Source organism: Anas platyrhynchos, chromosome 11 (assembly GCF_047663525.1).
Source record: "Anas platyrhynchos isolate ZD024472 breed Pekin duck chromosome 11, IASCAAS_PekinDuck_T2T, whole genome shotgun sequence".
NCBI lineage: Eukaryota > Metazoa > Chordata > Aves > Anseriformes > Anatidae > Anas > Anas platyrhynchos.
In genome coordinates this window covers 12942035-12963783 of record NC_092597.1, presented here as the reverse complement: position 1 = coordinate 12963783, position 21749 = coordinate 12942035, and the positions used below count along the sequence as shown (strand labels likewise).

The 21749-nt window shown below is 45.2% G+C and overlaps 1 protein-coding gene across 2 annotated transcripts in view; it reads right to left on the bottom strand.

Moving 5' to 3' along the window:
• The window catches only part of NPTN (neuroplastin), a 51354-nt gene that overhangs the window by 14706 nt on the left and 14899 nt on the right, over positions 1–21749 (bottom strand). For both annotated transcript variants that reach the window (XM_038184867.2, XM_038184866.2), the window contains exons 2-3: positions 9873–10041; positions 6624–6718 (exon numbers count right to left, since the gene is read on the bottom strand). In XM_038184867.2, coding sequence (XP_038040795.1) covers positions 6624–6718; positions 9873–10041 — 264 coding nt within the window. The remainder of the gene's footprint in view (positions 1–6623; positions 6719–9872; positions 10042–21749) is intronic.

Here is a 21749-nt window from a genome sequence, read left to right as displayed (position 1 = left end):
TTCTCATCAAGGAAACCTTTCTCTTCAGGACAGAAAATCCCCTTCTCCCTTGCAGGATGATACAACACTGAAGGAAATAATTGAGTATCCCCACAGGCAAATAACGTCTTTGCTAACAATCCTCAAATACGTGACCAAAGCAGCAAGAATGGATGAAGCTAGAGGAACGCTGTCTAGTTGCCAAATGATGCCAAACAGTTTTCAAGTCAAAGGTCTCCAAGCAGAAAATAAATCAGCTTCAGGCAGGGCTAGGTGTGCTGCATTACACCTTCAGGATACGAGTGTCAGTAGGCACCTTCCAAAACGCCATCCACAGCCTCAAAGAGGAGTGTTATTCTTACTCCAAAAGGTGGTGGTTCTTCATTAAGAAGCAAATTTCACTTTGTGCTCCACCGAGAGGTGTCATCTCCTCCTTGCTAGGCACAAGAGGCTCTGTCAGGCAGGGGCTCGGTGAGCCCAGTGGGGTTTCTGCTTCCTCGAGGACGATACGCAGAGCTCACCTCCAAGCCCCTGACAGCGAAAGGCCTACAAGCATGGAGCATATGGGACAGACTCGGAGGCAAAACGATGGTCCCGAAACTGGCATGTAAGGGCTGTCAAAAGCAATTGTGAAGCACTCCCCATTAAGGAAAGAAGAAATAGGATTCATCAGCTTACAGTGAAGCCCCACACAGCCTCCATCTGTCAGCACTGGGTTTTCACCAGCAGGAAGAGGCTGAAAGCAGAGCCTTGCGGGGACAGGGCGCAGCAAGTCTGTGCCGTGCAGCTGGCCCACTTTTTCTAGGAGAAAGAAAGGGGAAGCTTTCTAGGACATGGTGACTTCTGCTGCAGGGTGACCTAGCGTTCTCCTACAGCCAGGAGATAATTATATTGAAGAAGAGGACATCTTTGCCAGGTTATCCCAATGAGAGCATTAAGTGACACGAGCACGCTCTGCCTGTTCCTTGCTGGGCACAGTTATGCAGCAGCCATTTCCAGCTCTCCGAGGGCTGGGACTATTTTTGTACACAGTCTGAGGGAGCATTACAGGGAATATTAATATTTCAGGGCATCTGATGCTAGCCAGTTTCAAGCTATGGCTGAGACATTTCCAGTCCTTTTTCTATCAGAATGTTTGGCTAATTGCCTTCTGCTGTACAAGCTACATTTAAAATATCACCGCAGCTGACCTCAATCACAGATTTAGCAACAGAGCAACATTTTCCTGCAAAGCTTTTCTAGTTGAGGTTTTTCTTACACCATTCTGCTCCAGTGCCAGTAACATATAAAGCACAGAATGAAGCAGGTTTTGTTCCTTGGGATTTAGATTTCACCTCGGCTTTTCCACAGCAGTGCTCAGCAGAACCCACACTGCTGCTCAGACACAGCTCGCTGCAGAGATGTGGGCCCAACGCATTGTGTCAGGTCCCACAGCAGTGGAAGCAAGCTAATGCTCCTGATAAAAGCAAGCAAGGATTTTTATTCTTACTTCATGGAAGCAGGAAAAAACATACTGAAAATCTAAAGACCTGTTCGAAACAGCAGACGAAAGAGCAAAAAGAGACAGGGCTAGTTTAAGTTAATTGATAGTTAAAAGTATGTAACAAAATAAATACAGGTTTAGTCATTCTTAACAGGAGTAATCTTGTAAGCATCACTCTTTCAGTAGATTTAATATGCATCACAATAGAAAGGGGTTTTGTGCCAAAGCACACATTGTGCCTCCAAACTGCATGTACACCACAGGCACAAACTGCAGCTTTTGGGACGGGTATGCTGCAGCACAGCCTTGGCACGAATGCTATTTGGTTCCTCTGTTACAGGGCATGCAGTGCAATCCTCTTAATATAAAGGAGGGATTCAGTCCCTCATTTCCAAGTATTTAAGATATTTTACTAGCATTACTAAAATGGAGGGGAGGGCTAATACGCCTGTCAGTTCCAAAACAATGCCCCAGTTAACAGAACCCGTCGAGTTTTCCTATTAAAAGACAAAATTAAAAGCAAGGTGCTTAGGTGCAGAGGCACCTAAAAATATTCTTGCATGTAAGAACTATTATGTCCTACGGGTGACCTAGTAGAAGGTCTCTGAAGCTTTATTTTTCTGCATTACAATTCTCACCCACATCTACCCTGATAGCCTGGGCGGAGAGCAAGGACACCAACGGCACTGCAGAGATGGAGAACGTGACGTGCATTGCCCTTTCGGTGTTCAGGACCACTTTAAAATGCAGCTGTGCTGAGAGAATGCTGGATTCCTTAATTCACTGCTGGTACAGCATTGTGAAAACTGCTGCAGAGGTTTCCTAAGAGCTTGGAGCCAAGGATCCAAGCTCCTCAAGGCTGCTGATACAGCCACCTGTTTTCCAGCACACTGCTTGGGCTGGAGCCAGAGTGAAAGCAGAAGAGCCATATTCTGGGTGCATGTATTGCCTGTGAAACCAGAGCCTGTGGCTCAGCTGCAGTTAGGGGGTACAAGAAGCTGTTGCAGAACGGGTAAGTTGTACGCTCTCACAGAGGCGGTGGTCTGAGCACTTGGTATTGGGAAGTCGACTAATTGCAGGTGACTGAAGAGGAAGGTGCAGAAGAAACAAGGAATGGAGAGAGAAACCAGGAGATTCCCCTCGGCGTCATGATGCTAGAAAGGACGAGGAAATGAGAAGCTCTACCTGGTGCACGGGAAGGTGCATGGCAAAAAAGGAGCCTGGGATGGGAAGATGAGGTAGGGAGAACAGACGCCGTCCATCGGTCACACTGTGTCCATCATGACCTTTCCTGGGGCTTGCACAATTTCTGGGCACACAGAGGGAACTGGAAGCACGCTCCTCCCCAGCTGGTTCTTGCTGCTGCTGTTCTGCACCAGATGATGGTTTGTACAAGACAAAAAGACAAACTTGTTTCAACCTCCTTCTCCCAAGATCTTGATACCAGCAGAAAGATTGTAGAGAGAATTCTTCAGACAGCTGCATCTCTTTCCTTTTGATCTTCAAGCTTGCAGAGCTCTCAGCCAGCAGAGGTTCAGGAAGCCTGGGGGAGAAGACCCCTGCTTCACGGAGGAATCCTTCCAAAATCAACACAGGCCTAAGGCTGTTGTTTCAGGTTTTCAGCAGCTCTCACACAATGCCCCAAAACAGCTCTGAGATAATTTGAGCAAGGAAGTTTCCATCAGATGCTTCACCCAAAAGCTGCCTGTACGAGGGAAGCCAGACTTGGTCCATTCCTGGGAACTCCCAATGGCTGACATTAAAACCCAGTATTTTAATTCAATTGCTTTTATGCAAGTGCTGCCCCAGTAATTTCTTTTCGAAGAACAGCTGCTTTAAATATGCAAGCACATCTAGCAGTTCTAACAGCAGTGCTCATGTTTCTGCATTTTTATCTTCCTACACAGCCCTTGTAGAGATTGGGGAAGAAAATAGGCAGCATTACATAAAAGGCAAATGGCACTGGTGTATCCTGGATTACATCTGCTGCAAGGCATTTGGTAGAGTTGTTCTCGAGTTGTCAGAAAGTCACTATTTTAGTCCACAAGCACTTTTATATTCAGGGCCATCTTTTCTCCATGCATCAGCAGTTAAAAAACTGCAATGCAATTACAATCAGCAATTAAATGAATACATTTGCGTACCACTGCCCATCCATAAATACTCTGATGGGCCACATATGCAGGTAAGCGTTAAATTGCAGCTTCTGCATGGCCAAACAAGATTCATGCATCACTGATGCATTACACATGCCTCGATTAACGAGGTAACATCTCCACGCATCACGCTGTACCAAAATCAGTCTGATTTGAGCACTAAAAGTGCTTTAGCAGCATGCGTAGAATATTTACACCAACCTGCAAGAATCACAGGGAATGCCTTCCTTTGCAAAACAGTAAAAAAAAAAGCCTGCATATTCTATGCAACTGGCATGGATAGTATTCAGAGACGTTTACATCCAAGAAAATATATGTGATGCCGTATAAGTTTAGCAGTATGGCTCTTCCAGGAGCAGTAACTTAAACATGCACTCTGATCAGAATGAATTTATGTATAGTGCTAGGACTGCAGGGAGACTGTACACAAAGTTCACTTGTGCTTTAAGTGCAGCCCCAATTTATTGCTACACAAATCTCTCTGCAACAGGGGTTGGACAGGAAAGCATGTTGTCAGTTTAAAACTATCCGCGTATTCCAGTTTCCAATGTGCTTTGCAGGACTTGGGAAGGTATCGCCACTTCAGACAACGCTGCTCTGTGCACGCAGACCTCAATACTGCTCTGTCGAGGAGGAATTCAGGCAGCCACTCCTGGGATGCTGCAAGGAGGAGCCAGAGAACAGGGTTACCCAGTCCTTGCGTTACGGCTGCAGAGCAAGCTGCAGGTGCGATGCCTCCAGGAGCGGCGTTCATTAACTTGCAAGTGATGATTGCTCATCTGTATCTATACATAAATTATCTGTGCAAAGTGGCTGGTAGGATGAATTATTATTCTCCCTCTGCCCTTTCTGCCAATAGTTCAATCAGATATATTGGCGTTTCTTCCTGCAGCTTGAGGTCCTCCCTCCCTGTGCAAAGCTCCCTGCCAAGCTCGCCTGGTGCCCCCGCCTGCCACTGGGCAGCACAGACACCCTAAGCCAAATGTCTCTAAAAGGTCTTTTGACAGATTATACAAAGCTGGAAAAGGTCTTATTCAATCCATTATCAGAGCTATATTTCCTGTCTCTGGAAGCAATTTGTCACCCCTGAAAGCAGCCTAGAGAAGGCAGAAAGGACTAAAGATCTTAATTAAGATATTGAAAGATTCAGAAATTACGGTGTAAGAACAGAATGCAAAAATTTCCCCAGAACTAAGGAAAAAACACAATTGTAAATTGAACGCCCAGCAGACAACCTCACCAGAAGTACAACCGGAGTTTGGATTCCAGTTGATTGTGCTTAAATCAGTAGTTATTTTTAGAGCTGCCATCAGATTTCCAATCAATAGCAGCCCACTTCAGGTGCTGCACACCACTTCTCTAGGCCAACAGGAGCTTGGGGTGCTCCCATGTGACCACATATTTTAAATTTCTTTTTTCTTTGCAGACATAGCTTCTGCACCAGAGCTGGTTAAATGCTGGATATGTCTCGAAATATTATTATATGCACGATCATTAAAAAAACCAAAAACACTCTTAAAATCAAGATGGGAAATCAGCAAGCTTTGTTTGGTGCATCACTGGATTGCGAAGGGAAATATTGACTTATGAATAAGCAAAGAAGCTGTTTGTATGGTCCAAAAGATTCTTTGCTCATGGGGAAAAATGATGTTCAGAATAATTTGTCATTTCTCACAGACTGCTGAACTCCTCTCACTTGCTTTGGATTCGGAAACCTGACCATGCAGCATTCAACGAGGCACCAGAAGTCTCCAGGAAAAAGGTTTCAGCTTCTGCTGCAGATCTGTGGTGCCTAATTTAAACAGCAGTGATCGCAATATAGATGAGGACAGGCTGCATCACCAGCGCAGGGATGCTGAGAAATAGAGAAGCACCCTCCTTCCCACTCACTGCTGTTCCTACAGCAGCAGAGAAAGCTCTGTCTAAGCTGGGGATGTGATGAAGATGGGAAGTAATGCTCATTTAGATTCCGAACTAATTTACAGTACACCATAAAACAAGCATATTAGTACAATCCCAGGCACACACAGGCTGGCTGCAAGAATTTTTAATCAAGTTTTTGCTTGACCTCATCTGTCTTTGACTAACAAGGCTGCCATAATGCATCATACCGTAGAGCATTAGGGGAAAACTACTGCAAAGCAGTGACCACATCCTCATGCTGGCCAGTCATTTACACGGTTATTCAGCAAACAAATTGAACAGCCATTTAACACTGGATAGAACACCAGTATCTCCATGCTACCTCTCTTTTTTATGTCTAAAACATTGAACAAAAAAGTATCAACTACAGTAAAGCTCGGTGCAAAGAACATATTTGCTGCAGCACAAGATTTTTTCAGGCTACTTTGACATTCTGCAGATTCTAGCCATAATTTTCTGACATCTTTATGACCCTAGCAGTATCAATATGCACAAGACAGGAAAAAAAACACATGAAAGCAGAAAAACCCCAATCTGGTACAGGGCATCTGTCCAAACTGGCACCCAGGCTTTCCCAGCAGTTGGATTAGTCTCTGCAGACAAAAAACTACAAGTACACCACTTCCAAGCTGTCACGTGTGAGATGCTGGCTCTTCACTTTTCCCCATTCAGACACAGGAATTCAAAATACATTCAATACATTCAGAAGACCTCATTTACTGTTAAACTGAAATGGGGAGGGAGCCCCAGTTGTCTTAGACATATTCTGCAGCAATCTTTTTATCCTGCTTAGGCAGGCGTGCTCATCATAGCAGTGCAGATAAATATGCTAGAACGGTGTTTTAGTACCCTCTGTGAGGACCACAACTGCAATCTTCACATTCCCATATCTGTGAGATCTTACCCTGGGGATTTTCTGTAAAACTTCCTCTGAAATTATAACTAAAGATTGGGTAAGAGGCTTGATTTCATGAGGAAAGGCCTCCTGAGTTCGCCTTCTTGCACTGACACCGAGTGAGATAGCAGAGGCAGTGAAAACTTCACTTTTAGGGAGAGGAAACAAAACAAAACAAAAAGAGTACCTCTCACTTCTATAGTGGCGTTGGCTACAGGAGAGTTTGAAAACACAAACACGCACAAGTATTCCCCTGACTCTTCTGCTCTGGGCTTCAAAATCCTGCAGACAGGGAGAGAACAGATGAGCTGTGTTAGGTATTGTGTTAGCATTCAAAAATGAGCAGGCTAGGAGGTTTGTTTTTGTTTTTTTTTTTTTTATTTTTATTTTAATCCTTTAACAAATAATAGCTGTGAAATTCAGTTAATTCAAGGGGTTGTACAGATGCATCTACTTGAAACAAATGTTGTTTGCCGAGAAAAAGGGTGAGCTCAAGTCCATACCAACTGAGCTGCAGAAGCTGCATTTAGTTTAAGAGCAAGGAAGGCCCCTCACAACTGTTAATTATGCACTCCAGCTTATATGGAAAATTAGGCAGCTAATAAATCACCTCTCTCTCTCAATGGGAGATGATATGTACTACCTACATGGAAAAGAATCATTGCACACCCAGCTGGGATGTGATAAATCAGAGATACAATCATGGCTAAATGCTGTCATCTCAAACTGTTGTCTTTTGTAACAGCAGATATGAGACTGCTCCATTAATAGCGTTCCCTGAGTCAGATGAGACATGGAAAATCTGCAAAAGCTGGTCAGCTCACGAAGGAAGGCACCACGCAGGAATCTGCTGCCATTTAGGAAATTAGGAAAGACTAATTCAATAAGAGCTAGCAGAGGGAAAAACAGATGCAAGCCACACAGAAGAAAACTGGAGCTGCAACAAACGCAAAGGAAAAAAATACTTTGGAGATGGTGCTAGCTTCAAGTCCACCAGCTTTTGCTGTCCTTTGAAAAGCTTTGGGAAACAAATTACTTAAAAGCTCTAGGTATATGTTCTTCACATAGTTACCTACAAAAGATATCTTAGAGTAAGGAAACATGCTATGATGTGCCACAGTTTACATCTCCATACAGCATAAACAGAATATTGTGCAGTATTCCCCATCGCTCCCCCATACTGAAAGGCTTTTGTTTTTAAACTTATTTTTAAGCACATTAAGTGAATAGCACACAGATGAACAGGAACCCTACAGAAGAGCATTGTAATAAAATAATTTAATTGCACATGGAAACTGCTTAGACATGTGGAAAAAGCCGCTTGCTTTGACCGTGCACTTGGACCCAAGACTTCGCTCTGTTTGCAGGGCTTACTTTCCAGTCACTGGTGAAAGCCTAAACTTGGTTATGAAATTACTGTCCTTCTGAAACATGGGTGTTATCGTTAGATCTGAGTCAAAATTAAAGATTATCTCCATGACAAAGAACAATCATTGACCATTACCAAACATCAAAGCTGCACCTGGCTTTTAAATCGCAGCCAGGAGAAGCAGGAGCACGTTAACTCCGAACACCAGTGCCCGCTGACAAAGGGTGGAAACGTGTGCTCCTCACCCAGCTGCACGGCACAAACCCCACCCAGGTATTTCCATTACTAAGCCATTGTAGAACTCCAGATATTTCCATTACTGAGCTGTTGTAAAACTCAGGAAGCATGGGGGAAGGCACAGACTACCTGTCTTTCTCTGATTCCCTTAAGGGCCTTACTATTTAAGCAGGCATACTCTAGATGTTTTTTCCTTTTTTTTTTTTTTTTTTTAAATCAGTGCTTAAAAAGTGGAAGAAAAAAAGACATTTTTTCAGTTCTACAGACTTCTTTTTAAAATGTGAAAGTATAGCAGCCTCTAGTAGAGTTGTATTGGGTTGTACTGCCATAAATCAATAAAACAAGGGTACACTGATAGAGCTTCAAAGCTGTAAAGACGGACAAGAATCTAGCCAACAACTTCTCTCTGCCCCCTGGTTTTAGGAGAAGCCCAGCTTATCATGGCCAGAGCTATTACTGAACTCTGAATTAACTGATGAAGAACATGGAAAGAAGTCACCACTTCTCTCCTCCAAACTATGAATGCAGATGAGGGGACAGGTTTCTTCCACGGGTGGAAGCACTTTGCTAAGTATTAAGTAATTAAGTATTTCTTAATCCTGTGCCAGCAAGCAGCACTTGTACAGTAATGATCCTGCAGAATTCTGATGGAGACAGAAAAGTCAGGTGAGTGTACAGGCAGGTTTCCCTCCGTTAGAGCAGAGACAAGGCACAGTAAACCAGATGTGCTCTAATTTAACAGGCCTTACCTAGACATAAGCACCTTCTTCTAGTGGAACAGCTAAGTAGGAGGGGGAGAATTGGTCTCACATCTCCAAGGAGTAAGATGCCACCACACAGGTGCTTAAAATATTCGTCAAGTGCTTTTCATTCTAGCTTAAGACTGAACAGAAGGCTCTATGTGCTATCTGTGCTACCTCCTAAGAGAAGAAAATGAAATGGGAAAAAAAGCAAGGAAGCCACACACAAAATAGATCTCTGGTGCCATTACTGAGCATGTTCTGTACACTCTCATCAGCTCCATGGCTAGAAAGCCCCATTGCAGGAACATTGAAAGCCCCAAAGGATTTATGATCAATGCAAGAGACACAAAAGAGGTAGCTGTACATGTTCTGCTCTCTTCCACACCCTTAGACAAGAAGCAGAGACAGAGTCAGAGCATGCACATGTGGAACAGATTAAGGCTGAAAATGTGGATGTACTGACACACAAGAAGCACAAGTGATACAGCTGCACTGGTTTAATGAAGACCTGGTACCATTTCATAGCACTGCTCAGACAACTCTCAGAACAGTCTTTTTTCTCCTAGGGCCAGAAAATGATTAACACAGCCGACTGCAGCAGTGCTTTATGTGCTGTGTTTCCCTGCATGATAAAAATGCACAGCCGCAAATTCATCCTTATATAGACATGAACAAGAGAGAGACAGAGCAGAATATACTCAGAGGGGGGAAAAATGAAAGCTAGACTTGGTGTCTGCACCTATGCCACACATCACATGCAGACCAGAAAAAAAAATAAAGGAGTTTAGCGTGAAATTATGGGCAACTTGACAAAGAGAAGTTCCCAGTGTGTTTTTGTTGATGCTATATTTTTGTGAACCAGGCAGGACAGCTGTAGACAATCTCCCCAGATTGTTCCTCTAACTGTTTCACAGGCATACTTTTTGTAAAGCCTCTAACGTGGATCAGTTCCCACAATTGTCTGACCACGGTGACGCTGAGCCAGGGACCCTGGAGTCCCAGCAGCTCACTAACTACTACAGCTGCAGGTTTGCCAATTCTGCCATTCTCCGGTGTAAGGTGGAGATTTTTCCTTGAAGAGACTTACTTGTATTCTGTAGTGTTTGAAATTTTTCTAGTGCCAGGGATCTCTTCTCCATTCTTCACCCAGTAGCTGGAAGAAAGGGGGCTGGGACTCGTGGTGAGGTTGCACTGCAATGTGACGGCCGAGCCATACAGATGGATGGTTACATCCTCGCTGGCATTGATCCTCGGCTCTGGAAAAAAAGGGACACATTAAATAGCAACAAATCTTCACTGGCAAGCGTGCCACACTAGTCTAAAATGCAAAGGGCAACAGGGAAGGGGAAAAAGACTACACAAGGAGTGTCACTGCACTAATTCGGGAGACATCAAGAAAGTCACAATAAAACAACTGACTACTAGCGAAGGCAACACCTTACGGATCAGCTCCCCTGTGTGGAAAAAAGAGAATTCATTATTTCAGATTTTTATGTTTAACGTTACTACAGATGTCAGTGCAACATGACTAATCATTTCTACACATGGCTGAACATAAAATGGATAATAAAATGGATAAATGTTTGTCCTGTGACTATACATAAGAAATCAGCTATTTCTTTGGAAGCAACTTCTGCCTGGCGATTACTTGTTCCCTCTACCTACTCTGAGGTTTGAAACAAACCCATTTTCTGTGCAGAATAGCCCTCAAAGTCAGTCTTCCAAATAATGTTTCTGGACTTGCCCCTGCAAAGAGACTGATGTCTACCTAAGATACCCTGTCTTCACCTGGCCATTTTTCCAGGCAAGACATGGTTTTGTGCTAGCAGAGCAATGCTCCTACAGCAATTTCACCAGTACCTGGAATTAGAGCAAACCCCGCTGTAAGGCACAAGTCTGATGAAGGAAGGATTGCTGAAAGCTGTCCTTAATGCTTAAAATTATATAAAAAAAAAAAAAAAAAAGGAATATACGCTGTTAAAATGAGTCAGGTTTCTATAGTAACCTGAACCATAAACATTTAGGAAGGGAAAAAAAAATACGTGAGCCTCATGACCTAAACAGACTAAAGGAGTTGGATACTTTGCTGGCTGAGCGAGGACTGAAAGCGGGCTGTTTTCATGGCAGTCTTACCTGGCACCGTCACACTGACATGATTTAGGGGAAAGCATTTCCAAAGCGATCAACTTCATCCTAGGGCACTGCCCTTTTTTCTTCAAGTTGAGCAATTATTCCCTAACAAATAATGGGGGGCTGACTTTTTTTTAGAATGGCTGGAGACAGGTTTCCTACTAAACTTGGCAAAAAACCTTTTCAGTTGAAGATCTCAGGTATCATAGCTGGTTTTAGGCATTCTGTTAAGAACAAGACTTAAAGGATGACAGATCTTATAGGAAATTTATGAATTTTTATGAATTCTTGCCATTAGACTTCTGAAAAGCCCTTAATTTCACATGGAGTACAGTGAGCTGGTACTAGGGGTCACTGCTCCAGGAGTAAATGCGTGTCCTCTGACTTCAATTTATTTCCTTACTTTAAAGGGCAAAATGACTTCCAAAGCTGCAGCTCTCACCTCCGCTCATTTCAGCAGCCACACTGCCCCAGCACCAACCTCTCTGAATGCAGGAGCCCCCTCCTCTGCAGGCAGGTCAGCAGCAAAGTGCAAGAGGGTGAGGAAACTGGTCAGTAACAAATAACTTGGTGATTTTTGCAAGTCAGCAAAGGATTTTTAATCCTGTAAGGTTTTTTATGCCTTGTCATGTTATTTGGAATGCAAATTTAGTCATACACATGCAGTCTTCTGGATATTCATCTGCAAAGCACTTGGAAAACAAATTAAACAGAATGAGCAGTGGAAAATACAGTCCTGTCAAAAACACTGCATTTTTCATCGCATAAAGCATTCATTTCTCCAATACTACAGTACTTAGACTATTGCCCAGAAAGGCAGAGAGGTAAAATATCTACCTACTAATAACTTGACACAGCCCTCTGGGACTCCAGTCTATCCTTTTCTCCATTCCTCAGCAGGCAAGATACAGAACTTCTTTTCACAGCTATTTAAAATGAGGACTATCACTGAACTGCAGAAAAATTCACAGATACTGTAGAAATAAGCTTTTTTTTTCCCCCTGATGTTTCTCATAGATACCTCACCATTATCAACTGCATTTCTGCCTCGTGATAGTCCCGCTGGGAATTTTATCTGTGCAAGGAGCTGTTTGGGTCCTACAGGGTACCAAGTTGTTTGATTACTTTTCCCATGGCCAACAAAAAGTGTGCGTGCCTTCTGAGAAAGCCACTACCAGGGCTTCGGAGAGCTTTTTAGGAATGTGTTTAAAACAGTAACTCAGTGTTTGAATATTGATATAGAGGGAAAAAAACTGCTAGAATTCACTGCTCATGCTGGGGTTTGTTTTAAATGTTTTGCTTTGATTATGAAAGCGGCGTCCTCCAAGTTTTCAGACCCTGCTAACCTACGGTGTCCAAAAATATTTACAGTTGTCTCAGGCCTGCTTTGCTCGGGCCTTTTGTGCCTGACTTGTAACCTCTTCAAGCTTGCAATGTGGCTGGAGATGACTGCAGCCTCGTTTACATCTTTTCCCTGCACCTATGTTACTTTAATTGGTAATAATTAAACGCAGTGAGGCAATTCCAGTCTGACTGAGTTCCAAGATGAACTGCATGCAGAGAACTACTAGGATCGTAACGTCCAGACAGGGATGTCCTACTGAAAGAGAAAGGCACAAGAGGCTTTTCACACACCACTTGCACTGTCCGTTTCATGAAGGAGCAGGTTTTTACATAAAGACATCCATAAGCGATATTCGTTGTCCAAACCAGTAACAAGCTTGAAGCCAGAGGTAGTTCTTGGGTGCTAATGTTTAAAAACCAAGTTGCACTCAAGCTCTCTGAGTTCTGGTTTTGGCATTGGACACCAGCTGTGATTTATATGACAGTGGGAAGAGAGAGGTTCTGCTCTTTGGATCCAGCTGGCGTTCCCTTTCCATGATGCTGACAATGCACGAACGACACACGAGGCCAGCAGCAACGCAGCCACCATCAGCTGGAAATACCAGCACTGTTCAGACAGAGAACTCCGGCTTCAAAGACAAATCGTGTTTGCACACAATTAAGCTGCCAAGAGATTTTGGGCAGTGGCAGAGGTCCACATCCTCAAGGGCAACTCAGAAGTCTGCTCTTCTCTCCATTTCCAGCACAGCCATGCAGGAGCTTGGTGTCCAAGAGCTGTTTCCCAACACCAGCAGGTCAGATCTCCTGACACAGCCAACATTTCGGAGTAAAAGCATTCAAGTATTCAGTTCAATGCTTTCTCCCACACGTAAGTGTGAATAAAACACAAAACTAGAATAATCAGCCCGGTCACGAGACACTTAGCAATGAAGTCACAGCACCGGCTCCAGAATTAGCAGCACCAGATGCAATGAGTGATGGTAGCTGGGGAGGAAGATGAGCTGTTAGGCTTCAGTCCCCAGAGCAGGGAGTTTCAATGGCCTGAGAGAAGAAAAGCCCACTGCCCATACGGAGACATCTGCACAGCAGTTCACTCCCACATGACGTGATCACCATCACTGGCTTTTCATACAAGGTTTTTCTCCCTCTGTAGGTCACTAGGGCTGACTGGAAGACACCAGGAACTCACCATGACACCGGGAACTCACCGTGTTCAAGAGAAATGGAAGGTCTGAGTCAGGGGGAATTCAGGAGACGTGACTTCTGCAAGACGAGGTTTTTATACTTTGCCTTAAGGTTGTGCTATTTCCTAAAATTACACAACTTCTGCTATTGGGGGTAATGCAAGCAATCTACAGATCTGAGTCCTCTGGGACATCAACAGATGAAGGAGGGATCAAGCATCAGGACTACAGGCCGAGCAGGTTTGTGCTGAACAACCCAAAGCCACTTCAATTTTCCAGGCACATCTGCATCACCGGGTTCACTGCCCATTCTTCCACGTACAGATGTTTCCATTTCCCAGGGCTGGAAATTATTTGCCACCTTAGGACACTGAGAACTCACCAAGCAAGCAAGTTCTCCTGCATCTCCATGCAGCAGGCTCACGTTGCAGATTTGAGTCACTCTGCCTATAACTCATTATGTATGTGCTTTATCTCATTAGCAAACAAGTTCATCATCTTACACGAGATGGAACAGGGTTCTGCCATAGCAGCTCTGATGACAGACTTCCAAACCCATCTGGATCTGGCTTGAAAAGTCAGCAGAATGCAGAAAAGTCTTGATCCAGAATTGCTTTTTGTTCCCTATTGTTTCAACCGTATTCTCTGCTTTTGAAAGCTTTTCTGCTGCCAAAAGTTGCATTCTCGGATCAAAGTCATTTAGCTAAAGCCATTATTTCAACATTGGAGAAGGAGGTGGGTTCCCCACCCCCCCCCTTCACAGGCTGGATTAAGAATAGCTGAAACAGTTCAGTGCTGCTGCATCAGAGAACTCCTGAGGAAACATGCTGCTGGGGAAGGAAAAGCAACACGACTTCACGGAAAAATCTGCACATTAAAGGTCACGCATCACCGAAAGGGAAGGATCTGCACAGCAGCATATATGCAACCAAAATCACGTGAGGAAGGCATTCAGAGGAAATTCCAAGAGAACAGAAGAAAAAAAATAAAAATGGTTAGACCTGGGAAGAACACAAATCAAATATAAAGGCACTGATGGAGAAGCCAGCATTAGGGTGGCTGGAAACCTGCTACAGAGCTACGGGGTAGGGGACAGGCAAAAGCTCAACACGGGGCTGGTTTCCACACACAGCTATGAAACTAACCCAGGGATTTCTCCCAACTCCTTTAATCCTAAGGAGAAGACAGAGGGGTGGCAGACAGGTCAGCACTACGGGAACGGTGTCGGGTTCGAAACAACAGGACAAGGCTGCAGGGGGCTGACAGGGATTAGGGGAAGGCAAGGGGCACTGGGCTGCCTCTAAGAACTACGGTACCACTGCGGCAGGGCGCCGAACTCACTCTGAAGGACGCTTATAGTAGCCTGGGCTCGAATCCACGTTATGGAGGGATTTTGCCTCAAGTCATTCCTCCTGGGGTCGTTGCTGGCCCTGCACTCGTAAGTCCCAGAGTCTTCCAAGGTGAGGCGGGTTATTCTCAGCACGCTCACCCCGTTCGCCCCGTAGGCGGTGTTAATGGTGACCCGGCGCTTCCGCGCGCCATCCCACAGCTGTTTGAAAGACTCAGCCCGGTTGACTTCAGCGTACCACCACTGGATCTCTGGAGTGGGGTTCCCAACCACATCACAGTACAGTTCAAAGGCGTCCCCCGTGAGCTTAGTTTCTGACATGGGCGACTTGACAAACCCGGCTAGAGGGAGGGGCAGCAGAAACGCAGTGACAGACCAGCAGAAAACAAAAAGATCTCAAAGAATAAAGCAACGAGGTGCAGAAAACAGTTAGAAAAGACATCAGCATCTACAGTAACAGCTGTTAACACCACTTTTGGAGCAGAAGCACACCACGGGGCACTGGCAGGTTGGTAGTTGGAGAGCATTCCCTGCCAGCAGCATCGTGGGAGGCACGGCTTCAAGCACGAAATGCTCGTCCCCACAGCCCTAGGGTGGCACAAGGGCTCGATCCTACAGGGCTGTGCTCGGGAAGACCCGGGCTGCAGGGCACGCTGCTTCAAACCAGCCAGGAGATGACTCCGAGCTGTAGAGCACGCTGGTGGGTGTCAAACCTTTCTCTTGGGTCAGCCTTCCTGCTGACGGGCAGTAAATGCTCGTGGCCAGATGTCTTTCTCTAAAGAGTTGTCTCGTTTTTGTATGACCTATCTACAGGGCGGGGGAAGAAGTGAAAAGGGGAAAAACCCTACACAGCTTGTGGCTGTGAGCTCTGCTTTGACCTTTTTTCCCCACCTATTTTGGACATGTGAGGCCTGGAAGTCCCCAGGACACTGCTGACCCACTTCCCTGAAGCAGATGGACCACCGGAGCTGTGAGTGCCTCCCACCCTTCCGAGGCAGAGGGAATTTCCCTGGTACACACGTACACAGGCAGGACTGCTTCCCTTAGCTAGGAAGTGCCTTTGGTGCCATCTGTCCCAAGAGACCATACAATTTTTGCCTTTGGAAACAAGATGCCGGGCTGTTGACCATCAGCCCAAACCATCCTTACTTTGAAGTCCTTCAATACTTATCAGCTTCTGAGCAGCGTTAAGAGTAAGCACACCAAACTGTCCTTCAATCCTGCTTCCAAAGATCCCTACCGAAAACCACATTGCCCTAAAGCTGGTCTCTCCCCCGCCGCCTCCCCCGAAAACCCAAAGATTACAACACAGCTGGCCAGACAGATTAGGCAGCAAAACCCGTCAGATTGCTGCACTGCCCAGGCTGCGGGGCTTCACAGCACTCAGGAGTGCCACACAGAACAAGATCGCTTCATCCCTCCCCTCAACACCATGGCTTATTTCCAGGAAGAGGACTGGCAGACAATTTGATGGCACAGCTTTTGGTGCACGCTTATTTAGGAACCGTCCCCCAGTGGCGCGGCCCTGCCTGAGGAACAACCACAACAGCTGCAAGAACAAAGGCTCAGAAACCAGACGGATTAACCCCAGAAATCATTTCTGCTATCGGCTCATCGGTGAGGACTCTCTCAGCACTAAAGGCAGGTGAGCTCTGTGCTGGGTAGAAACACTACGGCAAATAACCCACTGCTGCAGGGAGCGAGGAAAAGCTGCTGTGCCCTAATTAGCAGCAGCCACAAACGGGGCGAAGAGCACCGCTGTTGTTTCTGGAGGCTAACAAGGCTCACACCGCTCTCACGCTGCTGCTCAGGCTAACAAAGGAGACGGGGTTATGATCCTACTCTGCTGGACTGTCCCCGTTTCAAGGGGCACTGAAGGAGGAAGGCTTTGAATTTCCAAAGAGGCAGAAACCCAACAGCGAGACCGGCGTCTGCTGAACGTGGTTCGCTGGATGTAAAAGGCAATAGCACACGGCACAGCCTACCTGCCTGACATCGCTCAGCAGCTCCTTCCCTGAAATTACAGGCTTTTTTCCCCCCTGCTTGCCCACTGCAATGTGGAAATGCCACTCAGAGCCCAGGAGATGACAGCAGCTCGGGAAGGCTGCTCCCACAGCCTCCTCACCCTGCAGGCTCCCGGCTACCACCAGCAGCAGAGGCAAGCTCCCTGCCACCAAAGGGATCACCAAAGTCAAAGCCCGAGTGACCCAAACCACCAGTAGCTGCACTGCTGCTGGGGCTACGCCGGAGGCACACGTAGCATGAAAGAGGACTGTAAATCCTCTTATTACAGGGAGTATCAGCAATTTGGATAGGACAAGCTGCCAAAAGCTTTCAGTTTTGAATTTGCTTCTGCATTAGCTAAGCTGTTAAGTTCTTGTAACTTGTGCACAAAGCCTAAAAATAATAGAAAGAGATTAAACCAGACAACTGCATCAAAAGGTCCCTTTGGTAAATACTCTCCGGGTTTAAGTTCTAAACCCTAGGCTTCCATCAGTTTCAAATCCCCTTGAAAAACAATGCCTCAGATTACGATAAGTTTCAGTGCAATGCTATCAGCATCTGAGAAACCATGCCAGCAGCACAGACAACTCCATAATGATGGCAAAGAAAAACGCAAACTGGATTTGTTGGCTCCCCCCACCCCAGCAGGAGGTGAAAGCGCTCTTTAAAAGGGTGTTCCAGGTTACGATAGAAATTCTGGGAGGAAACAAATGGGAATGAAGGTGGTAGAAGAGCCTCCATGTGCAGATTAATCAAGACTTAGCATTACAAAGGCCTGGCAGAGCTATTAAAAACTCTGCACAAGAGTCTCAGGTTAATGTTTTGCATTTTCAGTAGTTCAGGAACGGCAAAGGCAATAGATCAAACAGCATCAGTAAGTTAGGCAATGCTTCCAGCTACTGTACATCTGCCAGAGGGCCATTTCTGATTAAAACATCCAGCCAGAAGCTACAGAAAAAGAGCTGAAGCCTGTCAGTACCAAGCCGTCATTAAAAAGGGGGCAAAAAAAGCTAAACATTACACTGAGCGCTTGCTGTAACACAATGGGAGTCTGGAAGCTGAAGCACTCCTGCTTTTTGGCAATTGTCAGGGATTTCCATAATTGTTCAAAACCAAACAGAAAATGACACTGTGCAGATTTCACTGCTTACATAAGAGGCTTTCGGAGCCCAGCAGTTTCCTTACTTGGTCTTCTCCGGGGCGCAGCACTCGCTGCTTTGTTATTATCGTGTTCTGCACAAGCCTGGAAATAGGAGCATCAGCCACATCAGACGAAAAGCTGCACATCAAAATACAGGCAGGTCACGGCAGGGCCACGGCTCTGTTACAGCAATTACACTGCTCGCAGCTGAAAACTGAAAGCTGCTTTGTGAAATTCCTCAAAACTGCAGGAAGCACTGGTGGCAAGAACGATTTCCAGCTTCAGCTCCCCAGTGTCAGCAGACAGATGAACAGTGCTGGGGCTGGTACCCACACCCTAAGATCCTATCGGCCCATGGGAAGCAGAAGAGGAGCCCACATTTTAAGTGATCTCTTATTCACTGGGGTAGAAATAAGCACCTTTAAATGCTTAGAAGAAAGTATTCCTATCAAGTTTCAATAGTTTCAGGTGACAGCTGTGTGTTCTTCAGTCATCAAGTAGTTCTGTTACACAGGGAGTTTTCCTCATTAAAAGAAAAAGGCGTTGTGTTGGGGTTTATTTATTTTTTAATGCTGATTGCTATCAAGCATAAAAGAACAAAGACTATTGTTAAGCCTCCCACCAGGTCTTTACAGAATATTCACAATACTCCAGATTGTAAAAAAAAAAAAAAAAAAAAAATCAACGCATAATAGTCCAGCAGATGTAACAAATCAAGCACTGTTATGTTTTCAACACTTTGTTAAAAATTCATGGTTATCTGTCTGACAGAATGCAGAACCAGTAGCAACACTCTTAAATTGCTAAGAAAGTGAGGTTTGTTTGTTGCAGATTTACCCTCCCTTACCAATTTTGAAGAGAAAGGGAAGGAAAGCGATGGATTCTAGAACGAGAGAAACAAACTAATGCCTAAACACAATTCTGCCAAATATGAATGAAACCCAGGGCACAGCTCTTCACACAGGCAAGATACGAACATGGTAATGTGTGTTTTAGCAAGGAATTCCTAAGATTCAGAGTTAGGCAAAAGGTATTTTGAAAGACAGGCAGGTGTACTTGAACTGGGAGCAGGGGAGAGTTTGGTGCCGTTCAGAAGGGCAGCCAAAATTGTCCATGTGCAACAATAGAAGCACATAAAGGGGACTCCCAGGGCCAGAAAGCTGAAAAAGCTCAACACCGGTCAAACTTAGAGCTCAGGAGAGGAATAGAAAAGGACACTGAAGATGAGTTTAAATAAGTGTAGAAGCTTAGCCTTAGCACACCTGAGCAGACTTAATTTCATTCATTGATGGAAGACACCCTCCTGATCCATTTTGCTTCTGTTTAGCTCCCTGTTGGCCAAGCTATGGCAAATACACGACCCGCAGCTTTACACACCAGCAGTACCCCTCAGCTTGGGGTGGCAGCAGCAACTTTCCACCCACAGCTACTGCCCACACTGACAGTGGCCAGAAAAGAGGCAGCAGCAGCTTACCTATGTAGGGCAGATGTGTAGGAAAAGCAGCAAGGCTCATCTGCTTGCTGCTATGGTCATGTCATCGTAGCCCTGAGTTCTGCACAAAGCTGTAACTTAAACATATTGGAAGCACAGAGAAATACTGAGCTAACTCTGAGCAGCTTCTGAAGCCTGTAGAGGAGCTTGTGTTCTGCTTTGGCTGGAGCCCAAATGCAACAATACTCAAAAGACAAAGCCCAAACAGCTTTAACCAGTATCACAGGGACCAAAGAGCTTCTCAGCTTCCTCACCTGCTAGAATGAAGGTGCACAAAAGGATCTTTGACAGAGACCAACAACCAGTATAAGATGTATCGGCAGTGATCCACCAGTCAAAAAAAGCAAACCAAAGGTGGTACCTGATGGAAGTCATCCTTCAGTTGCAAAAACGCCCCTGCTATCAATTTAAATATAAACATGTAAATATCTTTTAAATATCCTAAACTTCCCACCAGGTTACAAAAAACTCAACGCCAATGGCACTGGAGAAGCAATGCAGGAGGAATACTAACCTAAATAAACGTCCTAAGAAAGATGTTAAAAATAAAACAAGGGTTTGGCTTGAAGAAGATGCAGATAAATGCTAGCTAACGAAATGTTAAACCTGCCCCAGCACACAGACACAATCAGCCATAACGAAATGAAGCGCAGGTACCGCAAAAAGCCCTACTAATGCAGAACAAATGCTAATTTCTCTAGGCGTGTAACTTTTATCCAGCATAACATTAAAGATGAAAGAAGTGCAAGTCCAAAGAAGACCTGGTCTTAAAACAAAGTCCGCAAAGATAAGAGAACAGGAAGGCCACCAAGTTTAGAGCAGGGAACAGGCACAAGAACGTAAAAATGTGGCTGGAACAAAGGGAGTACACACTATTTCTGAGAACACATCCAGCCACAAGAAATACAGCTGCAACAAAGCAATTTTACAACCAGGACAGAGCAGTGCATGTCTCTGCCAGGCAAGATGATGCTCCTCCTGCCTTCATCTTGGGGTGAATTCCACTTAGAAGGAACAAATATAACGTAGTTCAAAACTCAGAAACGAGGAAAGTATTTGCAAAGCTAGTGCAAGAAGCACACCTGATTTCAGGAGGCCCACACCACAGCTCAGACTGCTTCAGGACTGCGCTCTGCAGATTGCCTGCCTTCACCATCCAAACCTCCGTGCGAACAGGCAGGGCTGATGTTTCCTGTCTGTCCTATTACCCTGCCACATGCCCACATTTCACAGCTTCCACAGCTCCCAGGCCTCTCGCACAGGTCTGGCCATTTCATTTCTGAGCCCTGGCTGAGAGCCGTGCCTGCAGTTATACCGAAATCCTCCAGACAGATGAGATACAGGTGTCACCGTAGCAAATACCATCACCTCCTTCACACTGAGGCTCTCCCACCAGAAATAGGCAGTAGGGTCGAAGCTTTCAGCGTCTCCTTGTTAACCTCTTTTCAGATCCATTTCCTAATTGCTGTTCTGAATTAGAGACACTGGTATCTTTTTCCCCAAAAAACATTCCTCCAGCTTTCCCAAATTCCCCGGGCTCTGCACCTGTAAAGAGAAGTGAAGCTTCACAACCACTGGCATACGCTGCAGAGGGACTAGGCTAAATCTCTTCATCTTCTGTCCTGGAATGACAAAAAGAACTGCATTTATGAGGATTTAATGGGGGAGAAGGCGATACTGCCAGCTGCAAACACAAACGTGCTTCCGAAATGCTGTGTTGGTATCGTCTCCTTCCAAGGAAACCTGCTCCTGACACCAGGGCTCACGGCATGGTTGCAGCACCAGGGAACACCTGGATTTCAGCTTCAGGAAGGGGAACAAACTAATTAAAATACCAAATTTCAGCTCTTCTCAGGTGCTCCTCAGATGGCTTTGCCCTGCCCTCCAGTTAGGCTATTTTCACCTTTCTTACAGGGCAAGTCTCACTTGTATCAGGATATCAAGGAAAGCTGCACCAGCAGTCACCCTGCTCTCCCCACCTTCCCACCGCGCCCATCACCTGGGCTTTGAAAGCCTGAGACCAACTACCTGCTATTGAACTGCAACTTTGCCTAATTAACACCTTCTTCTTCACTGAAAGGTGTTAATTATGTGATAATATCTTTTTTTTTTTCCTCAAGTGGGAGAAAGACCACAGTCACTTCGACAAAGTACTGCATTTTTATTTCAGGTAGAAGGAAAAAAAAGACAGCCTAATTAAAGTTGAGTGTCTTGCAAATTCTGACCTTTACTAAAACAAAGGATTTGAAATTAAGTTAAATCCATACCAAAACAGTGATAGCCAAAACGCCAGCTGGAGCAGAAGGCTGTAAACACTTCAA